Consider the following 22413-nt stretch of genomic DNA (forward strand, 5'->3'; position numbering starts at 1 on the left):
ACAGCAAAAGAGAATTGCTGAAGGCACAGCTCAAGTGATAGAGCATCAGCTGAGCAAGTACTTGAGGCCCCGAGTTCAAATCTGGTACCACAAAAAAAAATTGTAGAATCTGAGTAACACTGATAATGACTTTATAGAAGAATCAAAGTTGTATATTTTTCTTTGAGGATAACTAGCAAAGCTAAGACCTCTCTGAGGACTTTGACTCCCTCCCTAATCACTTGAAAACTTTGAGTCCAGTGGAGGATTTTTTTGTGTGTGTATGTGTGTGTGCCAGTCCTGAGCCACAGCTCTACCTCCTGTTTTTTGCTGGTTAATTGGAGGTAAGAGTCTCATGGACTTTCCTTTTCTGGCTGGCTTCAAATCATGGTCCTTAGGTCTTAGCCTCCTTGGTAGCAATGATTACAGGTGTGAGCCAGCAGCACTCAACTCACCAATGGAGATTTTTGAAAATTAAGAGAATGGGCAAAGAAGGGAAATTGCTATGTGGACTTTAGTCTGCAAATTGCTCCAGAACCTGACACAATTTTCAGTGTCACCATTTAGACACAAATGGATAAAATGAATAAAACATTGCTCCAATGCAAATGGCAGTTATTCTTCTGCAAATTGCCAGCTTTGATAGCAAATTGTTGCCCATTTAGTTATCATACTTCATCTTTCTGATTAAAGTACATTATCATTATAAGAAGTTTTAGGTGGATTTTCAGTATAGTATTTTCTTTTTTTTTTTAATTGTGAAAATACTGTACAGGGGGTTACATGGGCAAGATAATGAATACATTTCTTATCAAGCATTGTAGCCTCCTCCTTTGTTTCCCCTTCCCATCCCTTCCCATCCTCTCCCTGCCCCTCCTCTCCGCTTCCCCCCCATTCCCCCCCCCCCCGCACCAAAGTTGTAAAGTTCATTTTCGACATAACGACTTGTACATCTCATTGTTGCAATGGGTCCACCTGTATCCCTATTTAAACGATTTATTTTTTCCCCTTCCCCTCCATAAATTATACCGACATCAAATACAGTGAAAGCAGGGGTTATACCATGGGGGAGGGACATACAAAGCAACAAAGAAATAATCTTATAAATGCGTTAGAAAAAATTGCATGAAAGAAAAAAAAAAACATTTGAATACATATCTTAGGGTTCATTTCCCTAACATCCTTATCTGACCTTTTCTGCTTGACTCAGACATATACTAGATATTGCAAATAAGGGAAACCATGGGACCTATGTTTCTTTGGGCCTGTCTTACTTCACTTAATATAATTTTTTCCAAGTCTTTCCATTTCCTAACAAATGGGGCAATGTCATTCTTTCTGATGGAGGCATAGAATTCCATTGTGTATATATACCACATTTTCTTGATCCATTCATCTACTGAGGGGCATCTAGGTTGGTTCCATATCTTAGCTATAGTAAATAGTGCTGCAATAAACATAGTCAGTATAGTATTTTCAAAAGGTAACATACAACCTTTTCTCCTTCAACATAAAAAGAGCTGGTTAAAAATAAAAAATAATGGAAAACATAAAGAATAAAGGAATTATAAAATAAAAGCTATACATTAATCTCTCCTTCCAGAGATAACCACTGTTAATGGTATATCCCTTTGTAAGCTTTCTAAATATATGTGTATAGATAAAAGAGATATATATAGGATAGAACATCATAAAAAAAGGATAGAACATCATTTCTGCATACTATTCTTAACCTAACCCCTCTTTTTGGCTAATATTTGTACCATATTCCCAATTGGTGCCTTATTAAGATGTGTTTATTTTCAAGTCTCTGAGAGAGCTGAGTGTCCTTCTGTCTTTTTCAAGCATCAATGTTTCCCAAAAGCATTTTGGTGGGTCTAAAGATAAAGGTAATTAGTTGCTTAGGGTTAAGAAGGCACATTCATAAAAAATCTCCAAGTTAGGGGCTGGGAAGGTGGCTCAGTGGTAGAGTGCTTGCCTAGCATGCATGAAGCTCTGGGTTCAATTCCTCAGGACTGCATAAACAGGAATATCCAGAAGTGGGGCTGTGGCTTAGGTGGTAGAGCGCTAGCCTTGAGCAAAAGAAGCTCAGGGACAGTGCCCAGGCCCTGAATTCAAGCCCCAGGACTGACAAAAAAAATTCTCCAAGTTGAACTTTTGAAGTTATAGCTGTATTTGAGTATGTTAAAAAATTACTTTACCAACTATAAATGTATATTTAACATATACAATAATTTTATATCTCCATTTTTCCATTTCTTCATTCTTTAGATATAACTGAGATCACAAAAAAATCAAAGTAGTTTAACAATCCCTTCTTCCCCCTCCCTTCCATCCCTCCTCCCTTCCTTCCTTCTTTTTCCTTTCCTCCTCCCTCATTCCCTTCCTTCCTACTTTGTTCTCTACCCTCCTTCCTTCCTTTTTTTTTTTTTTTTTTTTGACAGGGTCTTATGCAGCCTAGTCTAGCTTTGAACTCTAAGATCTTCCTGCCTCCATTAGCCAAGGGCTGGAACTTTCACGTACTATAACACCCAGCTCAGCATTCTGGCTCTAAAGTTCTAAGCTAGTCTTTATTAGTCTTCCTTTTCTGTACCCTGTAGGCTAGCACAAGATGGACTTAGGGGTGGCCTCAGCCCTAATCATTCTTAACCTCACTCATAGTTTGTTTGTTTGTTTGTTTTGTCAGTTGTGGGGCCTGAACTCTGGGCCTAGCACTGTCCCTCAGCTCTTCAGCTCAAGGCTAGCATTCTACCACTTGAGCCACAGCACCACTTCCAGCTTTTTCTGCTTATGTGGTACTAAGAAATTGAACCCAGGGCCTCATGCATGCAAGGCAAGCATTCTACCACTGAGCCATCTTCAAGCCCATCACCCATATTTTCTTTTTTTTTTTAAATTGTGAAAATACCATACAGAAGGGTTACAATTACATGGGCAAGGTAAAATTTCGTTTCCGTAGTTGGTAGGGTTCGAACCTGCATGGGGAGACCCCAATGGATTTCTAGTCCGTCGCCTTAACCACTCAGCCATGAATACTGCTTCATACTTTCTTATTTTGGCCTTTCTTTAATCACAATCCAACAGACACTGGTCTAGAGTAACCATTTTCTAAGGATGGTTGCTATGTATTTATGACTAGGGGCCAGAAATCCCTTATTTAACTACCTTGCAGTAAGCAGGTTGGGAGTGCTCTAATCCTTTTACACTCTGATCTACTTTTCTCCTGCTATCAGAAAGAATTCCTTTTCCTAGTTCACACAATGTCCCTCATACTGCCTTGAGTTGCTATTTATCCTTTTATGTCTATGCCCAGGTTCTGGCACTTCAAACGGGAGTCTGTACTAATTTGTAATTTGCTATATCACTTTTTATTAACAAAGTGCCATATACACAGCAGACATTAAAAATCCGTGTTGATCCTGTCACACCACCAGATGACCAGCTAAGGGTGGCATAAGTCATTTTATGAAAAGAAATGTGGTAATCTTTATTTTCAAATAAAAGCTGTTCTTGGTTACTAAGGAGAAACAAATCTACCAGGGCTCATACCGTAATTGCTCATAATTCTTGAGTTCATCTCTTTAGATTTATTTTGGGGGTATAGTACGGTAACTTGAACTCAAGGCCTTTCTCCTCCACCATTTAAGCTATGCTCTGAGCTCTAGATTCATATTTTTGTCTTAAAGTCTTTTATTTTGTCTTCTTTTTGTTGTCCTTCATTCCTATACTTTTTTTCCCTTTTTCTTTCTCACTCAGGTGACCTAACTTGCCAATCATCCAAAATTTACCTTTATTTGAATTTCTAGGGGTTGTGAATCCATGTCTGTACTGAAATCTCAGGTCTCAGAAGCCTTTCCTTCTCCCTAACACACATTCTGTGCAGATCAGTTGTAGTTTCAGAACTGGAGATCAGTTGTAATTTCAGCACTGGACTTGTGTGAACTTAAGCGGTCTAGTGGCTTAAATTATAAACTACATCTTCTGAAAAAGGGAGGTATAAATGAATAAATGTAACAGATAAATCACAACAACTGTGAAGTGTGTATTGCTGAGCCAATGGCAAAAAGAATCATTCATACAAGCTAACTTTTGTCCAGCTTTAAGTCCCACTTATTAACCCTTAAAAATAGGATGAAAGGGGGCAGGGAATGGGAGGGTAGGGATAGGAAGGGGAAACAAAGGAGGCAACAATGCTTGATAAGAAATGTACTCATTACCTTGCTCATGTAATTGTAATCCCCCTGTATGGTTTTTTCACAATAAAAAAAAACAATAAAAAAAATAGGATGAAGAATGATGTTTAGAGGTTTCCCAGCATGTCTATGGAGAATAAGATGATGCACAGACTCTTCAAGGATCCAATCAGATCACTACTTCTCACTAATGTATAGGAAAAGAATAATAGTGCAGACTATCGGATAAAGTCCTTATTGCGCCGGGCGCTGGTGGCTCACGCCTGTAATCCTAGCTACTCAGGAGGCTGAGATCTGAGGATCGCGGTTCAAAGCCAGCCCGGGCAGGAAAGACTGTGAGACTCCTATCTCCAATAAACCACCAGAAAAGCGGAAGTGGCACTGTAGCTCAAGTGGTAGAGCGCTCGCCTTGAGCTGAAGAGCTGAGGGACAGTGCCCAGGCCCAGAGTTCAAGCCCCACGACCGACAAAAAAACAAACAAACAAACAAAGTCCTTATTGCCCTCTTTTTATTGTGTGTGAGGGGTGGCCTTGGGGTTTGAACTGGGCCTGGGCACTGTCCTGAGCTCCTTTGCTCAAGGCTATTGGTCTATCCCTTGAGCCACAGTGCACTTAGGCTTTTTCTGTGATTAACTGGAGATAAGAATTTCTCAGATAAGGGGTTGCTGGTGGCTCACACCTGTAATCCTAGCTACTCAGAAGGCTTATATCTGAGGATCATGGTTCAAAGCCAGCCTGGGCAGGAAAGTCCAAGACTTTTTTTTTTTTTTGGTTGGTTGTGGAGCTTGAACTCTGGGCCTGGGTGCTGTCCCTCAGCAATTCACCTCAAGGCTAGCGCTCTACCACTTGAGCCACAGCACCACTTTGGCTTTTTCTGCTTCTGTGTTGCTGAGGAATCAAACCCAGGGCCTTATGCATGCAAAGCAAGGACTCTATCACTGAGCCAACTTCCCAGCCCTCCTCAAGACTCTTATCTCTGATACACCACTCAGAAAAAGCCAGAAGTGGTACTGTGGCTCAAATGGTAGAGTGCTAGCCTTGAGGCTCAGGGACAGTGCCCAGACCCCGAGTTCAAGCCTCAGGACTGGCCAAAACAAACAAACAAACAAAACCACAAAGTTTGGCAGACTTTCCTGCTCAGGCTGGCTTTGAATCATAATCTTAATCAGATCTCAGCCTCCTGAGTAGCTAGGAATATAGGTGTGAGCCACCAGCACCAGCTTATGTTGTTCTTAACTAAATTGATAGTATTTTCATTGAGTTGTAGAAGTCTTGTAATCTTGGATGTGCTCCTGGATACTAAGCCTTTGTCTGTAAAACATGTTACAATGTAATATAATTTTTTCACACAATATTCCTCAACATTTACATTTGCAAATAAACAACTGCTGTTTATTGGAACCCCATTGGGTTGTAATAATTTGTTTTCACCTTTTTTTCTATGCTTTATTAAAAAGCTGTCATTGTTATGCCTAAAAGTCCTGCAAAACTAAGCATATTTAGGAAAACTTCAAGGGCTCTCAATTTGGTTTTTGCCTATTTACTTTGCCTTCTGCTACCTGCATCCCTCCCTTCCTCCCTCCCTCCCTCCTTCTTTCTTGTGCTGGTCATGGGGCATGAATTCAAGTCCCAGAGCCTAAAAGCTCTGGCTTTTTTTTTTTTGGATGCTTAATTGGAGATAAGAGTCTCACAGACTTTCCTGCCCAGACTTGCTTTGAACTGAGATTTTTCAGATCTCAGCCTCTGGAATAGCTAGGATTATAGGTGTGAGCCTGCAAGAGCACCTGCTTCTGCTTTTATTTATTTATTTTTGGTCTGGTCTTGGGGCCTGATGGGCCTCGGCGCTGTCCCTCAGCTCTTCAGCTCAAGGCTAGCACTCTACCACTTGAGCCACAGCGCCACTTCCAGTTTTTTTCTTTTTGCTTATGTGGTGCTGAGGAATAGAACCCAGGGCCTCAGGCATGCAAGACAAGCGCTCTACCACTGACCCACCTTCCCAGCCCCTCTGCTTTTATTTTTAATTGACTGTGCTCATTAGATATAATGAGATATAATGGGATATTTCAATGTATAGTGAGCAAATCAAGTAAATGCATTTTTTTTGGGGGGGGGGTCCAGTTGTGAGGCCTGAACTCTGGGCCTGGGCACTGTCCCTCGGCTCTTCAGCTCAAGGCTAGCGCTCTTCCACTTGGGCCACAGTGCCACTTCTGGCTTTTTTTCTTTTTGCTTATGTGGGGTCTGAGGAATTGAACCCAGGGCCTCATGCATGCAAGGCAAGCGCTCTACAACTGAGCCACCTTCCCAGCCCCAGTAAATGCATTTTTATCAGCTTAAATATTGTTTCTTTGCATTAAGAACATTCAAAATTTCAATTTTTGGGGGGTGGGGTCTGGTCATGGGGCCTGAACTCTGGGCCTGGGTGCTGTCCCTCAGCTCTTCAGCTCAAGGCTAGCGCTCTACCACTTGAGCCACACTCGCCACTTCCGGCTTTTTTCTTTTCTTTTCTTTTCTTTTTCTTATGTGGTACTGAGGAATCAAACCCAGGGCCTCATGCATTCAAGGTAAGTGGTCTACCACTGAGACACCTTCCCAGCCCAAAATTTCAATATTTTTATCTAAGCACAGTAGAAAGAATCTGATTCCACCTCTGTGCCTTAATGAAATCATTCTAATCCAATGTACCCATTCTTCCTAATGGATTAATTTTAAGCCTTTAAACTTTTAAGCCTTTAAGTATAGATAATCTGATGTGTAAGAACAAAAGGCTGGTTGTAACTATGGGAGAATAAGTAACATTGGCCTGAACTATAAGAACCTCTATATCTTTCTCAAAATATCACAGTCAGAATGACCTTTTCAAAATGCAAATCTGACCTTGTTGCTCTTCTGCTAAAGCCCAGAGACTTCACTTCTATCCAAATGAGTCTTAAGAAGCCTGGCTTGGTCCTAAGTCTTTGTCCTTGCTCTGATCTCAGACACCGTTGCTTAGAATAGCTCTTTTTTTTTGGGGGGGGGGGGTCCGGTCGTGGGGCCTGAACTCTGGGCCTGGGCACTGTCCCTCAGCTCTTCAGCTCAAGGCTAGCGCTCTACCACTTGAGCCACAGCACCACTTCTGGCTTTTTTCTTTCTGCTTATGTGGGGCTGAGGAATGGAACCCAGGGCCTTATGCATGCAAGGTAAGCGCTCTACCACTGAGCCACCTTCCCAGCCCCTAGAATAGCTCTTTCTTGTTTCAAATTCTATACAGTTTTGTTTGTTTGAACCTTGTTTCTATTCCTTAATCCCTCATTTCCCCCTTTTCTTTATTACTGTTTGCCTATTTAATTTTCCACTCATCTTTCATATGTTGGCTCAACTGTCAAGTCACTTCTTCAACTTGACTTCCTTTGCCAATCCCATTAGGTTCTTCTCTTATCCATTTTCACAGAGTAAATTTCCTTTATGGTATTCATTTATGGTATTTCATTTATGGTATTTATTCAGGCATTTCTGCTGTATTTGATGCCTGTCTCTCATAAAAAAAGGTAAGCTAGAGGTACCTAGATGTGGTACTGGAAGGCAAGCACCATAGCTTTTACTTGCATGACAACCTTAGGGTTGTTTCTCACTTATCAATAGTAAATACACTAGTATTTACTGCCTTAAAATGAAAGGAGAGATGGGATTGGGTGGGTCACTTCCTAAGTAACACAAGCCTGTACTGACTACTTTAGATTTCCCATACTTGTTGGAATTATAGCCATGCACTACTGCCTCCAGCTTTGCCCTGTGGAGATAGAATATCACAGATTTGTTTGTATGTTTGGGCTGGCTGAGAACCATGGTCTTCTCAGTCTCAACTTCCAATCTAGCCTGGGTTGGTAGAGATGTGCTATTGTACCCAGCTATGAGTTGAGAAGGGATCTCTCAATGTTTTTCTTGTTGTTGTTTGCCCTAGCTAGCCTCAAACTTTGATCCTCCTGATATCAGCCTCCCAAGAAAGAGTACAAGTGTTAGCCACTGGTGCCCAGCTTCAAAAGCTGTCTACCTTGAAAGTATACTCAAAAAGTAGACTTCCACAGCTCTGTACTACCTCTCCCATTACAAATTCCTTCTTTTAGGATATTCATTCTCCCTTTACATATTCTTCTATATTCCAGAGCCATTCTGCCTCCTACAGTAATTTTACCTATCTCTGCTGGAATCTATTGCTTTCTGAGGTTATATTAGCAGGGGCTACTGGTTCACATAGAAGGTTGAATCTCTAATATGCTATCAGTTTATCAGTTTACATTCTCTGAGCATCAGTTCTCCATCAGTAAAATAGGAGTAATATCACCTTTCTTGAAAGAGTCTATTAGGGGATAAAGTTAAAGAAATATATACAGAGAATCTTGCATTTGCACAGTAGCTGTTTTTAGTTCCAAGTTGGGAGGGGCACTCTGCTGTGTCAGTTTGAAGAGCAGTGTGTTTATGAGTACATGATTAAATAGTAAAGAGTTTCAGAGAAAAATGTCCTTGGAATGATTAAAGATTCTAGAAAATTAATAAGATGAGCAAACAGTGGAAAAATGTGTTGGCTGTGTAAAAATAACAATTATAGTCATTTCTGTAAACAGTTTAACATTTAAGGTCTAATTATTATACACCACACAACAATTACACATCATTAAATATGCATCAGATTAACCTTTTGTAAGTTTTGATTACAATAGTAAAATATTCTATGCCCAAGAACAGTGCTATAATTCATTGTTCATAATACCTAAGTGTGTCATCAGTAATATGAGTTAAATGGGACATAGCTCCTGAGCTTTTCTCCATTGAAGCAATACTGTATCTTCCATCCTAAATTACTTGTGACTTGTGGGATAATATATACTTTATTTAGTTTTTTGAAGTGAGAAAGAAGCAGGCAGTAAAAGAAATTCCAATTTATTGCTTATTCTGTTGAATAGGAGTTCCTGATTTTAATTAAAAAGAAAAATCCAGGAAATGGAAACAAGAGTTTATTTCTTCCTTGCTGTTTTTGTTTTCTTTTCTTTTTGTTTGTTTGTTCATTTATATGCCATTGGGAGGGTAAGGAGGGGACACAGAAATGGAGGGACAAAGGTGAACAAATGCAGCAGTGGTACTCACTAGACTCTATGTTGAAAATGAACTATACATCTTATAAATGGGGATGGGGAGCAGAAAATGGGGAGAGAGTAGGGAACGGATGACACTGTCCATAAAGAAAGTACTCTTTTCCAACTTGTGTAATTGTAACTCTCTGTACATCGTCTTTACAATAACAATAACAAAAAATTTTAAAGTTGTAATGCTGAATATTAGCTAACCTGGCCCAAACAACTTCTTTTGGTAATAAGGGATTTTGAACTCAGGGCCTTGCACTTGTCCGGCAGGCATTCTATTGAGTCACATCCCCAGACCAAGCGTAGAGCACCCTCTGAAGAATCCCTAAGGTCATCTTCCTGTGGAACACACTTCAAGAAGTCAAATTTAAATGACTATTCATTTAGAAATTTTTTCACAGTGTATCATTGTATAGCCCAGAGTGACCTCAAATTCTTGATCCTCCTGCCTCATCTTCCCAGATAATGGGATTACAGGCATAAGCCATCATGCTTGGCTTATTTGAATATTTTAAATATTTGCATTATACATACATATTTGTATTCATATTTGTGTGTGTGTTTGTGTGTGAACATGCTAGTCCAGGGGCTTGTACTCAAGACCTGGTGATGTCCCTGAGTTGCTTTAATGCAAGGCTAGTGTTCTACCACTTGTGCCACAGTTTTACTTCTGGGTTTTTGATGGTTATTTGGACATAAGAGTCTCAATGAACTTTCCTGACTGGCTTTGAACCACGATCCTCAGATCTCAGCCTCCTGAGTAGCTAGAATTACATGCGTGAGCCATCAGCATCCAATTTATTTATAAATTTTAAGTAATTTGACTCTCATCATGAATCCTTACAAAATTCTTTTGAACTGTGTATTATTTTCATCTTATACCTGAGAGAAAAATGAGAGGCAAGAAAGACAATAACTTCCCCAAATTCTTGACGGTAGTAAGGGGTAAAGACAGGATTCAAGAAAGTATCAAACCCCATGCTTTTGCAATTATATTAAAAGGCTCCAGTTTCCTTATAAATGTTTCAAACATTTATTGGACATTTCTGGTTGCCAAAGAGTACTGGCTATTCCAAATGATTCAAAATACATTGGGAACCTGTCTTGTAAGTCAGTCAAAAGGTAGAAGCCCTGTATATTAGGCTGAAATTTATGCAGCTAGACTGCTGAGTAGGTATTTAAAACTTTTCTGATCCACTCAGCCCTAGGACATTTTTAGTTGACCTAACTTTCTACATTTTATTCAAGGCCTAGTGACTTTGTATAGATGAGAAAGAAAGTGGTATTCTAAAAACCCACTTGTTTACTCATTTATTTAGCTAGTGCATATTTCGTTAAAAATTTACCTTTTCAGTTGACAAATATTGTATAGTTATGGTATGAAACATGTTTTTTAAATGTGTACACATTGCGGCATATAAAATGAACATGTCAATGTATTTTGTTTTTTTTATGTTAAAGGGAAATTAAGATACATTTAATTATGAGACTAGGAATGTTTAAAGAGGGTTTTAAAAGAAACAACTGATGGCTTGCTATTGACAGGTCAGGGCTGTCAATGTATTTTGTACACCACACATATCAATGTTGGTGGTGAGAATATTTAAAATCTCTCCTAGTAATTTTCAAGAGGTCATATCTTATGTGTCTCTACAAAGAATGACATAAAATTTACTGTGCAAACTGTGGCACTTCTGGTAGGTCACCAAGGCAAAATTAATAATTTAAAAAGCACAGCAGGTACATAAGCAGATCAGGAATTATAGTTACCCTACTTGTGAAAGTTACATTCAGGTGTTTAGTCCTCCAGTGAAAGCACCAAGTGTGATATATATATGTGTATATATGTATATATATATATATATATATATATATACATATATACACATATATATATAATCTTCTCCTTTTATGTTTAAATTTTTTATTGCTATTATAAAGGTGATGAGGGGTTACAGTTACATAAGTCAGATAAAGGGTACATTTCCTTTTGCACAATGTCTTCCCTTTCCTTGCTCTCTCCAAGTTTTTCTCTCCTCCCTTTTCTTACACAGTGTTTTGAGTGACTTTATTCATATTTTTTCTTTTTATTTGCTCATTTCACAATTATATATTAAGAACACATTTCTGGGTGCTTAAAAGAAGAAAAGACATTGTCCACCAGCTCTGTTTGATGAAGGCATAAAGAAACAATTCTACTGCAGTTATATAATGTTAGCTCTGATTTCTCCATGGAAGCCTAAACTCTATTTGTCATTTCCAGTCAGTATATGAAACACAAGGTCCAATGCAGAACTTTACATTTCTCCTTCAAATCTGTCTTTCTTCAAGTGATTTATAAGTGATACCAACAACACTACACTGCTTAACACAAAATCCACAGAAGCACTGTCTGGATCGGTGTTACCCTTCTCACTGTGCATTTTCATTTCTCCACATCTTTCTTATCACATGGCTTAAATTGGGGAAAAAAATTAATCCCAAAGAGAACCCAACATCAACTGAAGAGGAAAAGGAATTTGCAGGGGCTTGAATGCTGTGTTTTTCATGAACAGATTGTGTAGGAGTATTTGTCCCATGGAAGTACAACATTGATGATTCATATTTACTTTGTTGACAATCGTGACATTAAGATCTGGGTATAAACAAACGGCACTGGTAAGCTCACGCCTGTAATCCTAGCTATTCAGGAGGCTGAGACTTGAGGATCATGGTTCAAAGCCAGCCCGAGCAGGAAAGTCCATGGGACTCTTATCTCCAATTAACCACCAGAAAACCAGAAATGGAGCTGTGGCTCAACTGGTAGAGTGCTTGCCTTGAGCTGAAGAGCTCAGGGGCATTGCCCAAGCCCAGAGTTCAAACCCCATGAATGAAAAACAAACAAACAAAACAAAACAAAACAAAAGATCTGGATATGTGCCCATATATGCCTCAGACAGTTTTTATGGGTTTTTAAAATTTTTTTTTTTTTTGGGTCCAGTTGTGGGGCCTGAACTCTGGGCCTGGGCACTGTTCCTCAGCTCTAGCGCTCTACCACTTGAGCCACAGTGCCACTTCTGGCTTTTTTTCTTTTTTCTTTTTTTTTTATTTGGTGCTGAGGAATCAAACCCAGGGCCTCATTCATGCAAGGCAAGCACTCTACCATTGAGCCACCTTCCCAGCCCCTCTCAGACAGGTTTTGTTTTTTTTTAAATCTGTTTAAATTAGGTATGGTAGCACACTCAAGAGGCCTTAGCAAAAGGACCTGAGTTTGAGGCCCACCTAAACTAAAGAACAAGATTTTATTTAAAAGAAAGAGAGAGAGAGAGAGAAAGAAAGAAAGAAGAGAGGGAGGGAGGGGGAAAAGAAGGAAAAGAGAAGAGGAGAGAGAAAGTAAGGAACAACGAGAAAGAAAGAAGAGAGAAAAAAGACATAAAGAGAGCTGGGCTCACACCTTTAATCCTAGTTAATCAGGAGGCTGAAATCTGAGCATCCCAGTTTGAAGTCAGCCCATGGCAGTAAAGTCCATGAGAAACTTATCCCCAATAGACTACTAAAAAAAAAATTCAGACATGGAGCTCTGGCTCAAGTGGTAGAACACTAGCTTTGAACAAAAGAAGCTCAAGGACCATGCCCAGGCCAAAAGAAAAAGGAAGGAAGGAAGGAAGAGGGAAAGAAGGAAGGAAAGAGGGAGAGAGGGAGGGAGGGAGGGAGGGAAGGAGGGAAGGCAGGCAGGCCTGAAGGAAGGGAAGGAAGGAAGGAAAGCAAGGCAGGGAGGGAAGTAGGGAAGGAAGGAAAAAAAATCTGTTTAGGTGAGAAAAACAGAGAGATAGGTCCTAAGTGATGGACTCCATCTCCACTTTGAGAAGTTGAATAATTGAAACAACAGTACAACAACAGTGCTGGAAAACTACTGTGTAACTGTGGTGTAAAAGATAATTTCAGCTGGGTACCATTGGCTCATGCCTGTCATCCTAGCTACTCAGGAGGCTGAGATCTTTGGATCATAGCTTAAAGCCAGCCCTGGCAGGAAAGTCTGTAAGCCTCTTACTGCCGATAAACCACCTGAAAACCCCAAGTGGCACTGTGTCTCAAGTGGTAGAGCGCTAGCCTTGAGCTGAAGAGCTGAGGGACAGCGCCCAGGACTAGAAGTTCAAGTCCCAAGACAGATTAAAAAAAAAAAAAAAGATAATTCCAGTGTTTCTGCTATCCATCCTTTATAGAGCTACTTGAGTGATCCTTTAAGCAAATACAATTATTCCTCTGGTCTCTATTCTCTGGTATTCTGTCATATCAGGATAAAACAGAAAGTCCAGATGACTCCCAAAGCCGACCAGATGATGCACAATCTAGCTCCTAGCTATGTTCTCTATCATATTTCTCTGGCATCCTCTCTATGCCAATCAAGTCTATGGCAGTGCCACTGTACTTGCTGTTTCTCTTTCTTTTTTGGGGGGGGGGGCGGTTGTGGGGTTTGAACTCTGGGCCTGGGCGCTGTCCCTCAGCTCTTCAGCTCAAGGCGAGCGCTCTACCACTTGAGCTACAGCACCACTTCCTGTACTTGCTGTTTCTCTTCCAGAGTAGTTTCCCTCCAGAAATCTACTTAGTTTCTGATCTCATTAAACAATTAGATTTCTGGGGCTGGGAAGATGGCTCAGTGGTAGAGCGCTTGCCTTGCATGCCTGAGGCCCTGGGTTTGATTCCTCAGCACCACATAAGCAAAATGAAAAAAGCCGGAAGTGGCGCTGTGGCGCAAGTGGTAGAGCTCTAGCCTTGAGCTGAAGAGCTGAGGGACAGCGCCCAGGCCCAGAGTTCAGGCCCCACAACCGGACCCCCCCCCCCAAAAAAAAATAGATTTCTATTTTATGCCTTCTTTACTGAGGCATATTTTTTGTTTAAGAGAATCATTTTAATAATAAAATATTATTATTTTGTTGTTCTTCCTCTTCCTCTTCCTCCTCCTCCCCTTCCTCCTCTTGCCTTCCTCCTCCTCCTCCTCCCCCTTCTTTTTGCCAGTCCTGAGGCCTTGGACTCTGGGCGTGGGCATTGTCCCTGAGCTCCTTCTGCTCCTAACACTCTACCACTTGAGCCACAGTGCCACTTCCAACTTTTTCTGTGATTTATTTAATTGGAGATATGAGTCTCATGGTCTTTTCTGCCCAAGCTGGCTTCAAATCACAGTCCTCAAATCTCAGCCACCACTGCTATTATTTTTTTTTATCCTGATTTACTTTTCCACAAAATCACATTACTGGGCATTTTCTATTTTTTAGTATTATGTGTACTGTTTGTTGTCAACCTTCCAACCACCATAATATGACCTCTAGGATTCTCTGAATTGCTCTGTTCACTACTGACATTTCAGCACCTAGAACAGCAAATTAGTAAATAGATTTTCAAAATACACCAAACACTAAATATCATTTATTATATATATTTTTTTCTTTTTTTGCCAGTCCTGGGGCTTAAACTCAGGGCCTGGGCCACTGTCCCTCAGCTCTTCAGCTCAAGGCTAGGACTCTACCATTTGAGCCAGTGTCACTTCCAGCTTTTTCTGTTTATGTGGTACTGAGGAATCAGAGGGGTTCATGCATGTGAGGCAAGCACTGTACCACTAAGACACATTCGCAGCCCCATAATCTTTTTTTTGTTTATATAACCCAGGCAAGCATCAAACTTTTGTTTTTGTTTTTGTTTTTTGGTTCTGGTCGTGGGGCCTGAACTCTGGGCCTGGGCACTGTCCCTCAGCTCTTCAGTTCAAGGCTAGCGCTCTACCACTTGAGCCACAGCACCACTCCAGCTTTTTTCTTTTTGCTTATGTGGTACTGAGGAATCAAACCCAGGGCCTCATGCATGCAAGGCAAGTGCTCTACCACTGAGCTACCGGCATCAAACTCTTGATCGTCCTAACAGCCTCCTAAGTGCTGGGTCTACAGGTGTGTACCAACATGCCTGGCACACTGTATTTGTTCACATGATTACATAGAAACATGTCTGGAAGGGTATTTTAAAAATATTAACTATTTAACATGGTGGGAGATGGTTTTCACTTCTGTTCATGAGATTTTTTTTTTTTCTTTTTATTTTGTGGGTTGTGGGGCTTGAACTCAGGGCTTGGTCACTGGCTGTCCCTGAGCTTTTGCCACTCAAGTCTAACACTCTATCACTTTGAGCCACAGTGCCACTTCTGGTTTTCTGGTGGTTAATTGGCAATAAGAATCTCATGGACAGGGGCTGGGAAGGTGGCTCAGCAGTAGAGTGCTTGCCTTGCATGTATGAGGCCCTGGGTTTGATTCTTCAGCACCACACACACAGAAAAGCTGGAAGTGGGCACTGTGGCTCAAGTGGTAGAGTGCTAGCCTGAGCTGAAGAGCTGAGGGGACAGTGCTCAGGCCGAGTTCAGGCCCCATGATGGACAAAAAAAAAAAAATCTCATGGACAGTCCTGCCTGAGCTGGCTTTGAAACATGATCCTCAGATTTCAGCCTCCTAAATAGCTAGGATTATAGGCATGAGTCACCCTTGACCAACTAAATGTTTCTTTTCCTTTTTTTTCTTTTTACTGGTATTAGGGCTTGAATTTAGGGTCTTACACTGTTGCTTGGCTTTTTCCACTCAAAGCTGACACTCTACCCTTTAAACCATACAGTACTTCCTTCTTTTCTAAAAATGAACTTGTATTGTAGATATGTTTTTTAAAAAGGGGAGAGGTATACGGGGGCTGGTGGCTCATACATGTAATCCGAGCTACTCAGGAGGCTGAGATCAGAGGATCTTGGTTCAAAGCCAGTCCCAGCAGGAAAATCCATGAGACTCTTATTTCCAATAAAGCACCAGAAAACCAGAAGTGGCACTGTGGCTCAAATGGTAGAGGGCTTGCCTTCAGCTGAAGAGCTCAGGGACAGCACCCAAGCCAAGAGTTCAAGTCCCATGCCTGACCAACAAAACAAAAACAAGGGGTGGGGGTTGGGAGATGCAGAAAGAGTAAATGAATTGTAAAACAGGTTGGGCAAACTGATCAAAGACAGTGTAGTAGGAAGACCCCTACTCAGGAAGGCAAGCCCACCTAGTCATGGGGAGCAACAAAGTTGTTAACAAAGAAGCAACTTTATTGAGAAGGTTCCTACACTGACCGGTCAGGGCTGCAGCACAGGCTCGGGTGCAACCTCGAGTGGCCCCCATACTTTGGTTTTTTAAAGGCAAAATCCATGAGGTTGAGTCCCATCACACGCAGGTGACCAATGGGATTGTAACACAAAAGATTGTCCAGTCATACCAGACTACACACAGGTGGCCAATGAGCTTACCGTTTGTCTGTAATCGCAGTTTAAACCAGCCTGTCATCTTGGTTTAAAAATGGCACTCAGGGGCTGGGAAGGTGGCTCAGTGGTAGAGCGCTTGCCCTGCATGCATGAGGAACTGGGTTCGATTCCTCAGAACCACATAAGCAGGAAAAAAAAAAAGCCAGAAGTGGCACTGTGGCTCAAGTGGTAGAGCGGTAGCCTTGAGCTGAAGAGCTGAGGAACAGCGCCCAGGCCCAAAGTTCAGGCCCTAAAACCAGACCCCCCCAAAAAATAAAAATAAAATGGCATGCAAATTTAGCGGTTAAGGTGGGGGCCTACCTTTTGGTGGGCAAAAGGCCTTTACTGTAAGCACTTGCTAAAGGCTGGTGTTTACCGTAAGTACGTGGTGTCACCAGTTTGAGCCAGATTACAACCTATCCGTTTTATCGGTCAGTCTTTAACTCAACAATCGAGGGTGGGTTAGGTTGTTAAGGGGAGGAGGACCAGGTGCATTTTTTTTTTTCATTCAGAGAACTAGGCCTAATGAGTCTAAAATCCCTAAAACAAAGGCGAAGCTCAAAATGGAATCAGACCAGCTTGGGCCCCATCTCAGGGTCCACTTCAACAGCTATAATTACATCATCATTAAGATACACTGTAGTTTGGGATCAACACTTCATAGCAGTTTGATACTAAATATATGAGGCTACTAATAGTACTTATCCCATAAGGCAGATTAAATGAGATCTTCTGTGTAACCTGTTTGGTACAATACCTGGCATGCAATAAGTACTTGACAAATGGCAGCCAATATTACCAAAATCACTACTAGTAGTCATAAGAGATGTCGGGACATACCTAGCCCTCAAGATTGACATCAGAGTGGACCACGACATCATTGCACCTCCATTGGGGCACGTGAAGCCCACAGAGGGGGATGGCTCTGTTCAAAGATGACAATGTCCACGTCCCCGAAGCATCTGAAGGAAACAGACCCTCTTCATCCCTGAACCCATTCAGTCTGGTTAATCCATGAATGGCACTGCGGGGTCGGGACTGGGAAGGCTGCCACGACTTGGTCCTTGGGCCTCCGTCTCAATTTCCTTGGTTGCAACAGGGTGAGAAGCAGGAACGTTAGCCAAAAATCCAGCCTAGTCCGGTCCGGCCCGGCCCGCCCTGCTCGGCCTCACCGCATCCCTGAGGGGACCAAGCCTCACCACCAGAGGGCTCCTCTGGCGACTGGCCACGCGCCACACCGGAAAAGTGATTCGTGGTTAGACTTTAAGAGTCGGGCAAGAGGTTCAGCCTCACCCTTCCAGTCTTCTGGCAAGGCACAGGGAGCCGGCCTCCACGCCCGAGGCTCGGGGAGGGTGGGAGGGGCGGCGGGCGGGAACGCTGAGGCTGTGGGACTGGAAGGAGGAAAGGGGCGGAGGCAAAAGCGACAGGGGCGGGGTCTCGGGGATCGGGAGCGCGCACGCAAAGCGGAGTTGCGGAGGCGCGTACGTGGGAGGGCGCGCACGTAAAAGCCCGGGCAACGCGCGCGCGTGCGCGCGCGAAGGGAGCTTTCTTCGTTCCGCGGTGGGACAAACGAGGGAGGTGAGGCGCTGGGGCAAGCGGCGGGGTGGCTCAGGGCGGCCGGGCACGAGCCACCAAGTGGCGGCACCGAGGGGAAGCAGGGGCGGGAGATGAAGCGGTACGGGTGGCGCGGAGGGCTGCGGCGGCCGGCCACGCGGCGCTGTTGGAGGTGGAGGAGGAAGGCGCGGCCCGGGCTGACCCCTTAGGCCCCGCCCCGTTCCTGGGCGGCCCGCAGTGTCCCCGCCTCAGTCCTGCCGTCTCTGCGAGGAGCGCGTAGTTGCTGGGTTCACAGCCTGTGTGTCCGAGGCTCTGTGTGTGGCCTCGACCAGTGGAGCGTTCCGGACGAAGTGTTCCATCCCCGTTTTGGAGCCGAAGCTTCGGTGAAATGACTTGTTGAAGATCGTCCAGCGAATAGGGACGTTGAACCCACGCTGCAGAACTGCAAAGCCTGCTAGTGCCTTCCCTCTGCACCACGCAGTCCTGCCTTCGCCGTACTTTCCTTGCTCCCCTTGGAAAAGAACTTGATGGTAGCCAGTGTTCATTTGCAGCTAGAGCCCGAAGGATGTTAAAGTTGCAGAGTAATCTTTTGGTAGTCTTTTGTGAGAAGAAAGGGGGGGGGGAAGTCTGATTGTTGGGTGCTCTTTTTTTGTTTTGTTTTGTTTTTGGTCAGTGCTGGGCTTGAATTTAGAGCCTGAGCATGGTCCTTTAGTTCTCCCTCTCCTTCACCACCCCTCCCTCCCCCCAGGCTGATTCTCAAAACTTGAGCCGCAACTTTACTTTCAGCTTTTTCGTGGTTGTTTGGAGATGAGAGTCCTGATCGTTCCCACCTGAGCTGGCTACTGAGGAGTGTTTATCAGCCTGTTGGTTCTTACCTGTGAGGGATTGTGGAAGTACACCAGCAGAGCGCTTCCTTTCAGTTGACACGGTAACTTGCCGGCTAAGGCAAGGTTGGGAGAATTCAAAGATAAACTGCATACTCACAACCAGGACCTGACATATGGGACAAATTCAATAAATGTTACTTTAATACTATGTTATAATAAGTTAGGTTATTTTATCACTGGATATTTGTAATATGCCCTTGCTAAACTGATTTTTCCTGAAAGACCCATTTTTTTCCCCTGAATCTACACAGGAGATTCACCCCGCTCTAAAAAAGAAAAGTTTATCCAGTTATTATCTGACTTAGGGAATTATTCTCTAAGCTAAAAACAACTATGAAAAAGTCACTGCAGCCAGGCACTGGTGGCTCACGCCTGTAATCCCAGCTACTCAGGAGGCTAAAATCTGAGGATCACAGTTCAAAGCCAGCCTGGGCCAGAAAGTCCGTGACCACTCAGAAAACTGAAAGTGGTGCTGTGGCTCAAGTGGTAGAGCTCTAGCCTTGAGCTGAAGAGCTGAGAGACAGTGCCCAGGCCCAGAGTTCAAGCCCCATGGCCAACAAAAAAAAAAAGAAAAAGTCACTGCAGGGGGCTGGGAAGGTGGCTCAGTGGTAGAGCGCTTGCCTTGCATGCATGAGGCCCTGGGTTCGATCTTCAGCACCACATAAGCAAAAAGAAAAAAGCTGGAAATGGTGCTGTGGCTCAAGTGGTAGAGCGCTAGCCTTGAGCTGAAGAGCTGAGGGACAGCACCCAGGCCCAGAGTTCAGGCCCCACTACTGACCCCCCCTCCCCCCCCCAAAAAAAAGTCACTGCAGGAGAAGTAAAGATCAGTTAACCTTTTGTATAATTAGCGTTTATTTATCTATTATGTGGTTGCTCTGTGTGTGTGTGTATGTGTGTCGTGTTGATACTGGAGTTTGAACTCAGGGTTCTGTCCTTTAGCTTTTTTGCTCTAATCTGGCACTCAACCACTTGAGCCACTACTCCATTTTCTGCTTTTGGTGGTTAATTGGAGATAAGACTCTCAAGGAGTCTCCTACCTGGGCTAGCTTCTAACTGCAATCCTCAGATTTTAGCCTCCTGAGTAGGATTATAGATGTGAGCCACTGGCCCTTGGCTTATATGAGTGTTTTTGTTTTGTTTTTGTTTTTTTATTTAGGTGCATTGAGTCTCACTATAAAAATCAAGGCTGGCTTTGAATTCTGAACCTGCTTTTGCCTTCTGTGAGTTGAGATTACGAGTGTGCAAACTTTCCCCACACCCAGCACATAGTTTTTTCTATGTGTTTGGCATTCAAATTTGTGTTGGATGTAGTTCCTGCATTCATTTAATTTAGCCTTAATGTGGGAAGATAATATTCAGAAATAATCTTCATAAAGTATAAAGTGAAAAATGCCAGGAGAGAGATCAAAAGAGATTATAGAAGAAAGGAAGGAAGAAAAGAAGAAAGAGGGACATTTCTTGGCTTAGTGTACAATATAATCTCATTTCTGCCTTCAGGAAAGATACTTTTTTTGTACATTGATTGAAAGAGTAAATTACTGAATCACTGTATATTAGATAGGATTTCTTGACTTCCAGTAAGGGAAACTCATTTGGGTTCAAGTTTTTTTTTTTTTTAATTTTGTTTTTGCCAGTCCTGAGGCTTGAACTCAGGCCCTAGGTTTCTTTCACTCAAGGCTAGCACTCTACTGCTTTAGCCACAGTGCCTTTTTCTGTTTATGTGGTACTGGAATCGAACCCAGGGTTTCATGCATGCTAGACAAGCACTCTACCACTAAGCCACATTCCCAGCCTCTGGGTTCAAGTTTTATTGGAAAGATTTTGTAAGAAATGTTTGCTTTAACTTAGGTAGGGTGTAGAGGTTTGAGTATTGTGATTGATGGCACCACTGATACAACAGGAAATAGAGTGTCAGTATGCCAAAGGAATGAAGGCTGAAGAAAAAAGTGATGATGGCAGATAAAGCTAATAGTTGTTAAAATACATAGTGCAGCCCCTCTGAGTAGCTCCTGGCTATTAAGGAGGCTGAGATCTGAGGATCACGGTTTAAAGCCAGCCCAGGCAGTAAAGTCCATGAGACTCTTATCTCCAATAAACTACTCAGAAAACTGGAAGTGGTACTGTGGCTCAAGTGGTAGAGTGCTGCCTTGAGCTGAAGAGCTGAGGAACAATGCCCAGGCTCAAAGTTCAAGCCCCAGGACTGACAAGAAAAAGAAAAGAAAAAAGAAATATATAGTGCTTTCTGGGTGCAGTAGTGTATACCTGAAACCCTAGGACTCAGGAGGCAGAGACAGGAAGGTCTCAAGTATGAAGCCAACCTGAGCATAGACCTTGTCTCAAAAAACAAGAAGGGGGAAAAAAACCAAAAGGAAATATATAAATAAATGAAAGGGAAATATATAAATAAAGATATTTATAGAGGTCCAGCTATGGGACAGCCATCATGCTACATTGTATATAATATGTGATTGTGACATTTGATTCTCACAACAAATAGGGGAAATAGATCCTATTATACTCATTTTCCAGAGCAGAAATGGATTCATAGAGGCAAACCAATTTGCTTAGCATTACAAAGTGATGCTGGATCTAGGCTCAATACATTTCTTATCTTCCTGTCTCTGAATATTTTTCTGATCCATTTGCCACTTCTTTCTGTTCATAGGAGGTTATCAAGCCTTTGCATATGTATTGACCTCTGAAATCTTGAAGTTCTGAATTGAGGACAGTCAAAGCAGCAATCATCAGAGAATGGACTGTTTGGGTTCCTTTAGCAGTAAGTACAGTGGGAACATGTCCCCAGGTTGGATGCTAATAATTCTTTTCTCTTCTCTTCCTTTCCCCTCCTCTTTTTACTCTTTCCCTTTCTCCTGTCTCCTCCCTTCTCCTCTCTGTCCTTTAATCTCACTGTACAGTCCAGGCTGCCCATGAATCTGAAATCCTCCTGCCTCTGTCTCTGGAGTGCTAGGATTACAGGTGTGTACCGTCCATATTCAGCTCTTTTCCTGTCATTTCTAATAGGGAAGATAGTATACTACATATCCTTTGTACTTTGTCTCTCCCTCTCCCACTTAATAGGATCTGCTATAAAGACTATATTAGTTTATAGAGGTTATCAATTTTTTTCCTCTGGAGAGTTTACCCAGGATCTCACACATGCAATGTTCTTCTACTGTGCTACATTCTGAGCCTTTTTTTTTTTTTTTTTTTTGTGCCAGTCCTGGAGTTTTAACTCAGGACTTGGGCACTGTCCCTGAGTTTTTTTTGCTCAGGGCTAGCCACTTGAACTACTGCTCCCCTTCTTGCTTTTTGTGGTTAATTGGAGGTAAGAATCTCATGGACTTCCCTGCCCAGGCTGGCTTTGAACCTCAATTCTCGGATGTGTAGTTAGGATCACTTGGCGTGAGC

The 22413-nt window shown here is 42.5% G+C and overlaps 2 protein-coding genes across 10 annotated transcripts in view; one reads left to right on the forward strand and one right to left on the reverse strand.

The window, feature by feature from the left end:
• Nucleotides 1-17895, reverse strand: part of Acaca (acetyl-CoA carboxylase alpha) — a 297113-nt gene extending 279218 nt beyond the window's left edge. For all 5 annotated transcript variants that reach the window (XM_070027132.1, XM_070027130.1, XM_070027131.1 and 2 more), the window contains exon 1: nucleotides 17405-17895. In XM_070027132.1, coding sequence (XP_069883233.1) covers nucleotides 17405-17445 — 41 coding nt within the window. In that variant the 5' untranslated portion in view covers nucleotides 17446-17895. The remainder of the gene's footprint in view (nucleotides 1-17404) is intronic.
• A 165-nt stretch (nucleotides 17896-18060) lies between these two features.
• Nucleotides 18061-22413, forward strand: part of Tada2a (transcriptional adaptor 2A) — a 64831-nt gene continuing 60478 nt past the window's right edge. Inside the window, exons 1-4 of one of the 5 annotated variants that reach the window (XM_070027140.1) lie at nucleotides 18104-18142; nucleotides 18905-19046; nucleotides 20162-20225; nucleotides 21671-21781. In XM_070027140.1, coding sequence (XP_069883241.1) covers nucleotides 21757-21781 — 25 coding nt within the window. In that variant the 5' untranslated portion in view covers nucleotides 18104-18142; nucleotides 18905-19046; nucleotides 20162-20225; nucleotides 21671-21756. Of the gene's footprint in view, nucleotides 18143-18904; nucleotides 19047-20161; nucleotides 20226-21670; nucleotides 21782-21801; nucleotides 21982-22413 lie in introns of those variants that run through there. The other 4 variants (XM_070027141.1, XM_070027139.1, XM_070027142.1 and 1 more) reach the window with 4 other exon arrangements.

This window comes from Dipodomys merriami, unplaced genomic scaffold (genome assembly GCF_024711535.1).
Source record: "Dipodomys merriami isolate MVZ:Mamm:240054 unplaced genomic scaffold, mDipMer1.0.p SCAF_19, whole genome shotgun sequence".
Lineage (NCBI taxonomy): Eukaryota > Metazoa > Chordata > Mammalia > Rodentia > Heteromyidae > Dipodomys > Dipodomys merriami.